The 12,135-nt window shown below is 32.6% G+C and overlaps 2 protein-coding genes across 2 annotated transcripts; both read right to left on the minus strand.

Annotated features, from left to right (window-relative positions):
• Positions 1-597: 597 nt before the first annotated feature.
• On the minus strand, positions 598-930 carry LOC108194839 (putative lipid-binding protein AIR1). Its single transcript, XM_017361776.1, has one exon. The coding sequence runs from the start codon at positions 928-930 to the stop codon at positions 598-600; it is 333 nt and encodes a 110-aa protein (XP_017217265.1).
• Positions 931-2,907: 1,977 nt separating this feature from the next.
• LOC108194023 (spindle and kinetochore-associated protein 1 homolog) lies at positions 2,908-9,748 on the minus strand. Its single transcript, XM_017360912.2, has 9 exons — positions 9,534-9,748; positions 9,329-9,453; positions 6,089-6,201; positions 5,930-6,002; positions 5,353-5,420; positions 4,803-4,908; positions 4,676-4,705; positions 4,322-4,435; positions 2,908-3,458 (listed from the first exon to the last, which is right to left on the minus strand). Exons 1-9 carry the CDS (start codon positions 9,634-9,636, stop codon positions 3,384-3,386), a joined length of 807 nt encoding a protein of 268 aa, XP_017216401.1. The 5' UTR covers positions 9,637-9,748; the 3' UTR covers positions 2,908-3,383.
• Positions 9,749-12,135: the final 2,387 nt, after the last annotated feature.

Genomic DNA, 12,135 nt, shown 5'->3' on the forward strand with positions numbered 1-12,135 from the left:
TCTACAAGTTCGGGCTTTTAGCACAGTAATAAAAGGTCTAATCCTAACAATTGGTATCAATGCGAGAAGGTAGCCATCTATTGTTAATATTATGGCTTATGGCATTTGTGTCCAGCATCTCCCTATTCATATAATTAAACACGAACACGAGACTCTTATAATGTCCTATGTATAAGAAAATAAGGTTACACCTTCTCTACAAATTCGGGCTTTCAGGGCAGTGGTAATCGTCTGATCTTAACACTCGTTTGTAGTTTTTAATGTTGTAATGCGGTTTTATGCCAATTTTGTTTTGCAGAACTTCTTCTTCTCCGATTCACATCATTGGATACTTTGATTTTGTAATAATATAATTATATAGATTATTACATCACACCTATTTGATTTGGAGAAGTTTTACGATATGCAGTAAAAGCGTTCATCTTATATTACTCAATTACATTTCGCTAAGAAAGACGTTTGTAATTGTATAAGAAATCTCATTACAAGACTTCAACCGATACATGAAGGATAATGGCTACAAGGCCACATTTATTGATCATTATAAAACATAGTACTATAATTAAGATATGCAGCAATAACTGATGAAATACATAATCATATGTTGCTGCATGCAGTTAAAACTCTGTCCACTGCAGTTTGAACACTCATGTTCCTAGGTTTCAGAGAATCTGCTTTGATGACCTTGCATAGGCAAGCTGAAAGGTCTTCTGCAGAAAGGGACTTCAATGTGCTGCAGCAAAGCCGAATGGCGACAGGAGCCACGCCGCCACCTAGCACAACCCCACAGGCTCCTAGTCCTATAGGATTTACGCGGCAGTTACTGCAATTGAGATCAGAAAGAGGACTTGGACCCAAGACTTGGCCATGCGTTAGGGTAAAGAAGAGGATGTTGAAAAGCACAACGTAAGTACTAGGTGTGGAACTCATGGTTATTATGTTGAAGGAGTTCAAAATACAAGGCTAATTTGCAGTGATGATGAAAACAAATGATGATGTTGTGGTATTTATAGACTACAAACTGAAGAGAAATCCATAGTAATTTATAAATGCATGTAATATACTTCTTCAGTAGTCCCGTTTAATTCTATAACTTTCTTTTCTCTGCTTGACACGCAATTAATGCTTTTATAGAATATATTATATATATTGTAACTTATTTTTTAAAAAAATTTTGTCTAAATAAAATTAGAACATTCAAATTTTTATTCACAAAAAAAAAACTTAAAAATAAATTATAAAACTATATTTTACACGAGTGTTAAAGTACGTGTCACGTGTTCGTCCTTCGTCCTTCAGTTATATAATTCAGGAGACCGGGAGAATAATCCTCACAGTTCTGGGCAAGAGAAATCAAAGCTGAACAAATGAAAATTGTGTCCTTTATTTCATTATATTTGTTATATAGGACAAGCGGACAACGGACACGATATAAGAAAAGGTAAGTTAATTTTTGTATATAGGTCTGAAAATGTACATGACCTCAAATGTACCTTAATTCACCGCATTTTAGCCATTCAAACATAGCATCAATGTGGACAGTGGTACTACCAAATGATCTTGTAAAATTATGTAAAAGAACCAACCATCTAATTAGATGACCAAACAAAGGACTAAACCACAATTCCTTGCGATAATTACTTGAACCGGCCAAGCACATGTCGTCTTAATTAAAACAAAGAAAATAATTACTCCCTCTGTCCCATTTTAACTGCTTTTTTAGAGAGATGCACACAAACCAACTTTTACATTTATTGAGGTGTTTATTTGAATACTTTTACACAGCTACCCCTCATAAAGTCAAACTAAACTACAATTTGTATTGCATAGAAAATATAAGCTGCATTAATGAGGGGCAAAATTGAAATTCACCTACCAAATAGTGTATGAAAACAAAAAAAAGTCACTTATTTTGGGACAACAATCAAATTCTAAAAAGGCAGTTAAAATGGGACGGAGGGAGTATATAACAAAAAATAAATAATAAATAAATTTGATAAAATCTAAATATATTATCATAAATATTAGAAATCATAACCTTTTACTTAGTTATAATAAACATTCAAGAATAATGTCCAAAACTTTATAAATTATATTTTTAAGGCTTGTACTGATATTTATGGTGACTGTAATGACCATCTTGATAACGTTTTCAGTTCGATTATCAACCTAATACATTAAGCCCACAAGATAATTAACCCTTATTTTAAGGATGCACAGTGATTTCAAAAAGGGCAATGCTAGAGACCCCAAAAACTTTTCCCAAAATTTGTTACCAAATGACGTGGCTAACAAGTGGCGAAATTTGATTGGGTGATTGATGAATCTGCAGGGGGGCCTCATTATTATGGGAATGAATGCAGCCAATGAGATTTTGCCACGTCATTTGGGAAAAAAATTTGGGATAAATATTTGGGGTCCCTAGCATTTTCCTTTCAAAAAAGCGATGACTTGTGTATAGTGAGAATTGAGAAGATGAAACATGTTCAAATTAGATGAAAGACTGACAACTGTATATTGTATCCTTCGTTTTATAGTTTTAAATAAGATATATTCAGTAATTATGACAAAAATAACAATCGCTATTGGCACCATACGCTTTTTAACGGAGAATCAGGCCACTTGACAGATGAAATTTGTCATATTACTGTCATTAAAAGATTATTTTACAACCCTACTTTTAGAATAACGATGAGGGTGTAATTTGTTGGTGGATCAAAACGGGAATGAGTGATATATTACGGGTCACCTGGTAAGGATGAATTATCCAACAATGAACGAGGCTCCTATTTCATTAACCGGACTCGATCATCTACCATAACTCCATAAGAACACATCCTAAGTTGCAGGTTTCAATTTTGTTTTTGATAATCAAATTGTAAAAAGAAACTTTCGAATATTAATCAGTTGTCAAGAGTAAATGGATAGTGGTCATAGTACCATTCACGAGCCATAAATTTTGGGCAGAATCTTAATCTTACAAGCGTTTCAAATGTTCAGTATTCCAAATCATCAAGCAGGTATATGCAAACTGTTCAAAGAGCCAGTAGCAGTTATCTAAACTCTGAAATAAAAGGTTCTCCTTCAGAGGTTTTTCGTACATCTCTATAGTAAAGATTTAAAATGAAAAACTAATAGACTACTGGATCTAAGCACGCAATCATTCAGGAATTCCACACACATTACTGGTTGAATGCTGAAAACTGTCGTATTCCTTCTCCGGTTCATTTGCTGATTATCTTAATATGTGAATCAGACACAACAAGCTCTTAAGTGAAGGATCCTCCCATTGCAGGTGTGGGAACTGTGTACGTCATCATTAAAATGACGCATAATCAGTAGGAATATACTTGCAGCTTTCACATTGAGAATTTATGGTGTTTCTATGGCTTTAGAAGGACGATAACACGATGATGCCCAATTCGGCTTTCAGTTATACGTCCAAGGTGACGAAGGACCTGTAAGAATTACATATCAAGTTAATATTAGTATGCATGGATCTAGAAAAAGGACTTGTTAATTGTTATGCTTGTATAACTGTCCTCCAAGTATTACATAATGCAGCAACTCAGAATATTTAATTAGAGGATTTCCTTGCTTTCTATTAGTTTGATTACAGATCTCCAATTTCTCTTAAAATTTCACATAGATTATTAATATTGTCTGCTACACTATAACATTTTTTAGAAAACCAAAGGAATAGCTCAAAAAGGCGCAATTACTTGTAAATGCCTTTACTTATACATTAAAATAATACAGTAATGCTTATGTTTCACAATGCTAACTGCATATTTGAGTTTAACGATGAAAAATGCAAAATAGAAGTACAGTAGTACACATATGTAAGCCAGTTTTAAGCAAATAAAACTATAATTTGACCAACATTCGTATATATTGCCAATCCCAATTTCTCCAAAGGGATAGATTGATATTAGTATATTACTAGTCCAGGAGCCTGGCATAAGGGGGCTATTAGCTAAATATATAGCTTACAATATTAGCTAAAAATGGACTGTTGGACTTCTATTGAACACAATTTTTAGTAATACTTTCTTGTATGTGGGGCATATATTTGTCCAATAATAAACTACCCTAAGTGCAATGCATTCTACAAAATATACAAGTAATAAATTAAACTGACAGCTAGAGGATTATAATCCAAGATCAGTGAGCCTGCAAACAAACATAAAATGTAAAAAAATGACTTCTAATGTGGCAAGCAGTACTTTATATGGCTGGTTTTACTGGACATGCTCCTTCTTCTTATTTATAAATTTCAGGACATGCTCTTTATTAACCAGTATACAGAGAACCAGCTTACTGTTAGTATTGCTTTTCCAGTATTGTCAAGCTTGAAGGAAGGTCCTTTAATGTCAGTTTCTAAAAAGAAGTGCTTGCCCTTCACAGCATCTGTTCCTGCAATGTCTCTCAATTCCTGCAGTGTCATAGGACAATTAGCTGTACTTTCAGATCATATAATACTAAGCTCGAAGATATCACAAATTGTAGAGACATGCCACAAAGCTGAATACTACGTAATGTCAGTCCAAACTATGAATGCAGTCCAAAACTGGGAGGTACTTGCAGTAGATTGCATGGAAATGAAGTGTTATATCATATAAAATCTAATTGGGGAATCAAAAGTTTTTTAAACATACGCACATAAGATACATACCATAGCTCTGTCCAAAGTAGCTTCTGTCAACTTCAGAAAGAAACATAATAATTTTCAGTAGACAAACAACAAAATTTAATTAATCAAAAGAAAGCAGAGGAAGAGGAGGTGATTTAGACTGAGCAACCTTCTTCCTGGGTGCTGTAACAAGTTGGGAATTCGCTTCAGCATAGGTAGCCATGTCACTGATTGCTGCATTGACCTTTTCTAAAGTTAGCCGTCCTTTCATATACCTGAATATTGCAGAAGAGGATGGTAGTAATTATATTTTAGCACTAAAATATCATGAAATATATTTTAAATACTAATTCGTTACTTTAAAAATACACAACTAACGTGAGATACACTACACATTATATATCAGTATATCACTACACATTATATATTACTAATGTTAGTCAAATTTTAATAAGTATATTTTATGTATCAATACTTAATTAATCCATATAGAGTATATAACTCATGAGCATATTCATTGGAAATCTATCCAAAAATTTGCTTGTAGCCTATATTGCCTTGAAAAGGAGAGATGACGGAGTTACAGATCCAAGGTACTAATAAAGCAAAAATACGGAGCAACTAAACAAGAACGATAAGTAATATAATTGAGTTGATTAATATCTATAAGTTATGACTGCTGTAAAAGAAGGTACTCAACAATTACTAATGGCACTTACGAAGACAATGAATTAAGCTCATCAGCAGTAATGTACCATAGTGGTGGTGGGCCACGACCCTTCTTCTCCTGCGAAGGTACACATTGTGAGTAATCATCACAAAAAAACATCTCAAGTTTGTACATATACAGGGTCACCAAATTCTTTAATCTGGATTCGATTACTGGTCATAAAATTTTCAGGATGAAAGATTTAAGAAAAATGATTCTTTGATTCAACCAAAACCAAAATCATGAATTTTGCATAGGTGACCATATAGTCAAGCTGCAACAGATAGATCACAGCAAAGGGCATCAATAAAAATGAACAACATTATTTACCAGAAAGTGTAAGGAATTGCCTTGTGGATTTGACTACAATTAAAAAAAAAAAATAGTTTTCTTAACTGAATTTTATTTTACATGGTTTTAATTAATTAACTGACACTTGGTACATACTAGTGAACTTCAATATCTACGAATCCATGAGCGTTTTGCCATGAGTCCCCTAGTAACCTCAAACTATGGAATTGTGTGTCGAGATCAAATAACAAGGATCAGTTCAAATTAAAACACATTTAGGCATTAGAAAGTCTCACTTTAGGTAATGCTGGAGGCTCCTCGTAGTTAAGTGAGATGAAAGGGATATCCTGCTTGTTTTCAGGTTGCACACTGAAATACAAGAAAATAAAATATTGGGAAACATCCCTCATTCACGAACAAAATAAGATTGAATCATTAGTAAAATGAAAACCTACATTGTCCTGGGTTCATGATTATTAGTTGAAATTCGTTCAGGCGGATTAGAGGGCACATAGGCAGACATCATTTGGAGTTTCCTTTGCTGCTGTAGCGATGCCTCAATCAGTTTCTGCATTCATAATTTCAGACCAATCAGCCAAGTCATACAATTCATCATCTATACCTGACAAACCAACAATTATTATATATTTTTAAGAAGCATGCCTTCTTTACGGTTCCAATCATTTTCAAGTTTACATATATATATCATACATTCAAGCCGTATATAACCCCGATAAGTATCTAAATTCAGGGCATATTCGGGCTTATGCCTTATAGGCCTAAACACATTTTCTTAGCGCAACTCCAAGGCAGTGCACCTGTTAGCTATATTACTACAGCTGGCATATAATATTAATATTTATACCTATCATCAGCCATATCTCTCCCTCCAAGTCTCCAACCGCTCATCCCTGTTAGCTAAAATTTAGCTACTGAGTTTTCATCCGCTACTTGTGGCGATTACAATCTCGTCTTCTATATTTGTACACCTCATCTCCCGGTCAATTTCTCCTCTCCCGCTTCTTCTTTGTTTATCTCCGGCCGTATCAGTTCCTCCTGCAGAAGTATGAGATCGAGTTTTTCAGTATGTGTTTGTGTTGTGTTGGGTTGAAGAGGCCACCACCGTTGCTGTGTGGGTGGCGGAGTCGCGATCGGCTACGGAAGAGAGGGAGAGGAGATCGAGCAAGGGAGGGAGATGACAGATAAGAGGTAGGCGAGAGAGAGGGTGGCCTGAGAGAAATGCCGGAAAAACTGAGAGTTTGGCTTTGACTTCAACGAGTAAAAAACATGAGTCGATTGTTCACTCTAACAATTTAAAGGGGAGAGAATGGTGATTATAAGGGTTTTGTAATTTCCTAACTAAAAGGAGAGGACATGACCTCAGACAAGAGTTCTTTGAGACACCCTTTAGAGTATCTGAAATTCCTTAGGTCTTTGAAAGCCAAATCTCAAGGAAATTGGTGTTAATAGGAGCCTGCATAAATGCAGTGATACACATTGGATTGAAGCAAGTTCAAGAAAATCAAATGAAACACACTGATCATAGTTGACTTGAAGTAAAGATATCTAGATAGATCAAATATGGTTGTTCTAATAACTACAGAGGTATTACTCTGTGTTCTCAAACTAATAATGTGATTCAACACATCTAGTTACTATACATAGATAGTAACACAGTAATATATTCTAATAACCACATAGTATAACCAGACATAGTATAATCAGACGGCATTACTCTGTGTTCTCAAACTAATATCAATACATTCTATATTTTATATGTATTTTTTTGTTTAAAGTTATATCATTTTAAGTTTTGGCTCCCAACACTAAAATTTATCACATATAGGATTTGGTTCACTTTTTTTGATACTCATAATATAATAGATGAATTCCAGGATTTCAGAGTTTAAAAGAATGTAGAACACAATTTTTATTTGGGAAAACAGATTTGTTTACCATCCAACTTATTATTTATTTAGAAACCTACCACTGAACTATAATTTTTTTTTTTTTGTCACTAATATTAGGTTCGGATTTTTTTCCGTCACTAATGTTAGGTTCAGATTTATTTTTTTGTCACTAACGTTAGGTTTGGATTTAATTATTAACATTATGTTATTCTTTTTAGCATTATTAAAATATAGTGGTAGTCTGTAATATAATGGTGATCTGATATGTGTCTATATCTTTATATGTAGTACAGTCCTGGGTAGTTTATCTTGGAGGACAAGAGTATGAATTTTTTTACTCACAAAGGAAATCTCAAAATTAAGTTATTAATCTATATTTTATAAGAGTGGGAACCTTAAAATACGTGCCAAGTAGTGGTAAAAGAACTATAAATTGATGAGATGGACGAAGGGAGTAATAATGACATAAATGAGTGGTAAAATCAGGAATAATTATAATTAGAATTCTAAAAATTCATTAAATTGTCAATATGAAATCAATGACTTCAAACAATTTATCATCTACAATCAATTCTCAAGTAAAATTGAGTCAAGTGATACTATATTTTTGTGGAGCCTTAAAATAGTTTATAAAACTAAATTTTTTAGGTTATTAAAATGTGTGTTAAACTCTCGTATTTCAAGGTAAACTACCCAGGGGACATACAGATTTTTTTTTTTTTGTCAGGAAGGCAGGGGACATATAGATGACTATATATAATGCTATAGACACATATCATATCACCATAATATTGCAGACTACCACTATGTTTTTATAATGCTTAAAAAAATAAAATATTGTGAATAATCAAATCAAAACATAACGTTAGTGACAAAAAAAATTCAACGTTTTTTTTTAAGGAAAAAAAACCAGCGTTAAATTTAAAGGTTGAATTTTATTCGGAAAAAATAAAATAAAATAATTTTTGAAACTAAATTTTTTAGGAGCCTCAAAATGAGTGTTCAACTCTCGTCCTCCAAGTTAAACTACCTAGGACAAATATGTACTCCCTCTGTCCCTCTCATTTCTTTTACAGTTACTATTTTGAGATGTCCCTCTCATTTCTTTACGTTACTATAAGTAGTAAGTTTTTCTCATCATTACACCCACTATCTTCCCCTACTATCTCATATTTAACAATAAAAACTACTATTACACTCACTACTTTCCTCCACTATCTCAAATCTATTATTAAATATTGATAGGTCCCACCACTTTACCCACTTTTCATCTAACTTTACTCATTTTTTATACATTGTCTTGGTCTCCGTGTCCCCCTCCAATGTAAACAATTGAGAGGGACGAAGGGAGTAATAATACATATAAAGATATAGACACATATCAGATTACCATAATATTGCAGACTAACACTATATTTTAATAATGCTAAAAAAATAACATAGTGTTAATAATCAAATCCGAACCTAACGTTAGTGATAAAATATAATCCGAACCTAACATTAGTGACAAAAAAGAAAAAAGTTATAATTCAGTGGTAGGTTTCTAAATAAATAATAAGTTGGGTGGCAAAAAAATCTGTTTTCTCTTTTTATTTATATGCAAGTACCTTTATATTCTCGTTTCGTATCAAATATAGTTTAATATTATTTTGAATTGGCCCTGTCGGATTCAATTCTGGCTTCGTCCATGAATATAATCACACCCAAGCCACCATCGGAGCATCTAGTAAGCGGCATTGGGGACATTAAAAATTTTAGAAAAATACAGAAGAGTTTCGAAAAGACCTTGGCTTTAGGAATAGCTTCTTTCTCCTCGCGCAAGCGATCTTTAATTTGGTGAACCTGAAGCTCCATTGCCTTGACTAAACTATCAATTGCCGATAAATCAGGGAGACTGCTAGTTGGATACACTGTGGATAGAAGAGATTACATTGGTAACGAGTATCTGAAACAGAAATGAATGTTGAGAAATGAATAAGTGAGAATTTACTGTTGCGAGCGATGACGAGTTGTTGAAGCTCGGAAATGCGAGTGTTGAAACCGGAGATTATCGAGTCCAGTGATGCTCCTGCGCACTCTTTTTTGCCTTCCATTTTCTGATTATTTTCTTCTGGGCTTCGGAATGCGGGGAAGATGGGAAATGTTTTGGGAGCGGAGCGGGGGAATTAGATTTGATTTCTGATTTTCATAAAGCAAGGTACATTGTACAATGTGATTAACATTTTTCCTGATTAATTTTGAACATGTTCTAAGGTGGTGTGGTATAAAAGTTATTTTTCAAAATCTCCTTTTACATATTTTGAAAACAAAAGTTAAAATAATAATTTTAATTATATGATAAATTGACAACATATTTTAAAATACGTGTGAATTTTTTTTGAAAATAAATAAAATAAAATATTTACATAAAATAAGCTTACTTTTCAGATATGTTTTAAATAGAAATTGTATAAAAATTATTTATATTATTCTTGATCTCATTTGAATATGTCAATCATATTATGATAGAATATGATTTGAATATATATATATATTTTTGCTAAAGGAAGGATGATTTCATTCATTAATCAAATCGTTAGTGAACTCCGGGTGATTATCACTCACCCGCCAAATACGATCAGCTACAGAATTGGTAGACTTAGCTAAGAAATGTGCTACCATATTCGCAGACCGTTTAACAAACTTAACAAGAACATTTCTATCTTTCAACTCGGACAATAGGGATTTACATTCATTTATGAGTATGCCGAAGTATGAAAGAGGGACAATATGATTTGAATATATTAATCATATTCCAATGCTTATGATAGAATATGAATTTATTGTAATCATTATTGTTAGCAATCGGGTCGATTTCGGGTCAAGTTTAAATCACTTGAAATAGAATAAAACCAAAAATTGAAATTTTTAGAAATTAAATTCTAATTTCAAGTCATTTCGGGTGAATCGGGTGATTTTCAGGTCACTTTCAGATTTTGTCTCAATAAATTTGATTGCGGATTGGGTCAGTTTTTGGATCGTTTGGCTCAAGTCTCATATTGTCACCCCTGCTGAAACAGACTGAACTACATATTTAGCTGGATTTGGTTATTTGAGTCTTACTATGGATTGTCTCAATAAATTGGATTGCGGATTGGGTCAGGTCTTGGGTCGTGTCTCATATTGTCACCCTGCTGAACTTCATATTTAGCTGGATTTGGTTATTTGAGTCTTGCTATGGATTGATTTATTATATCAGTGAAACTCAATATCCTCATCAAACATTCAAGTAAGAACAACAAATCAGGTCCCTGATAGTCTAGAGGTTGTCAGATGGGATTGCGGACTGGGTCAGGTTTTAAGTCAGTGTTGATATTACCACCCCTTACCTAAACTTCATAGTTAGCTTAGATTTGGTTATTTGGGACTTGCTATGGATTGATTCATTATATCAAAGAAATTTAAAATCCTGATCAAACATTCAAGAAGAACAACAAATCAGGTCCCGATAGCTTAGAGGTTTCTGAAAACCTGTTCATTTCACTAAAGCGCCCTTGTACGGATTACTAATTGATGATGTATTATACGAACTAGCTTTTTTGGCCCGTGCTACGCACACGGGTATTGATTCTTTGATTTTTATCGACTTAATCTATTCTTTGCTTTAAAGAAAAAAACTTAATCTATACTTTATGTCGTGATTAACCCCAAATCTGGCGGGTAATCAGTGCAGTCAAATTATTTATTATGAGTTTTAAATTATAGAATTTAAAATGTTTATTAGCATTTTGTCTCGTGCTACGCACACGTGTATGTTTTTTGTTTTTTTTATCGAGTTAACCTATACATTTTTATTAACAAACAGTATGATATGAGATATATGTTATGAAAGCAACGTACGTAAGAGTCAAAATACTCGAGTTTTGTTATTAGCGAACAGTGCGTTGTAGATGTTAAAAATAATATATACAAATGTCGATTGAAAAAATAAAATCACGCAACAGAAATTATAACGACGCAGACTATATAAATCTTTGTATTTAGAAATATATATAATTATTAACTTAACCTGATTATGCAGATTACAGAGTTTCCATCCATTCCTCAATTATAAAATTAAGGTGAATATGCTGATAATAGAGTTTCCCCCCGTCCTTAATAAAAATTGATAAATATGTTAAGAAATAATTAACCTTAAAGTAATACATCAATTAGGGAATACATATGTATTCATAATTTAGTTACATTACTAAAATTATATAATGCTATAATTATTGCCTATATTGAAAATTGATACTAAGAGAATATACGTGATAAATATCTATAATAGAATAGATTCTGTATTGATTTTATAACGGAATAGATTTTTCATTAATATCATTACAATAACCAAATATTTAATATAATAATAATATTTCATGTTTGGAATAAAAATTTATATGTTCATGAATCTATGATCAAATCATTATTTGTATAGTTAAAATAATAAAAAAATATTCGATAATTGTTTTTAAAACATTTATAAAAGATATGAAAAATAGTAATGACTATATAATTAAAATTTCTCGGCGTCGCCTAAATAAAACAACAAAAACTATAATAAACTATATGTA

This window comes from Daucus carota, chromosome 7 (assembly GCF_001625215.2).
Source record: "Daucus carota subsp. sativus chromosome 7, DH1 v3.0, whole genome shotgun sequence".
NCBI lineage: Eukaryota > Viridiplantae > Streptophyta > Magnoliopsida > Apiales > Apiaceae > Daucus > Daucus carota.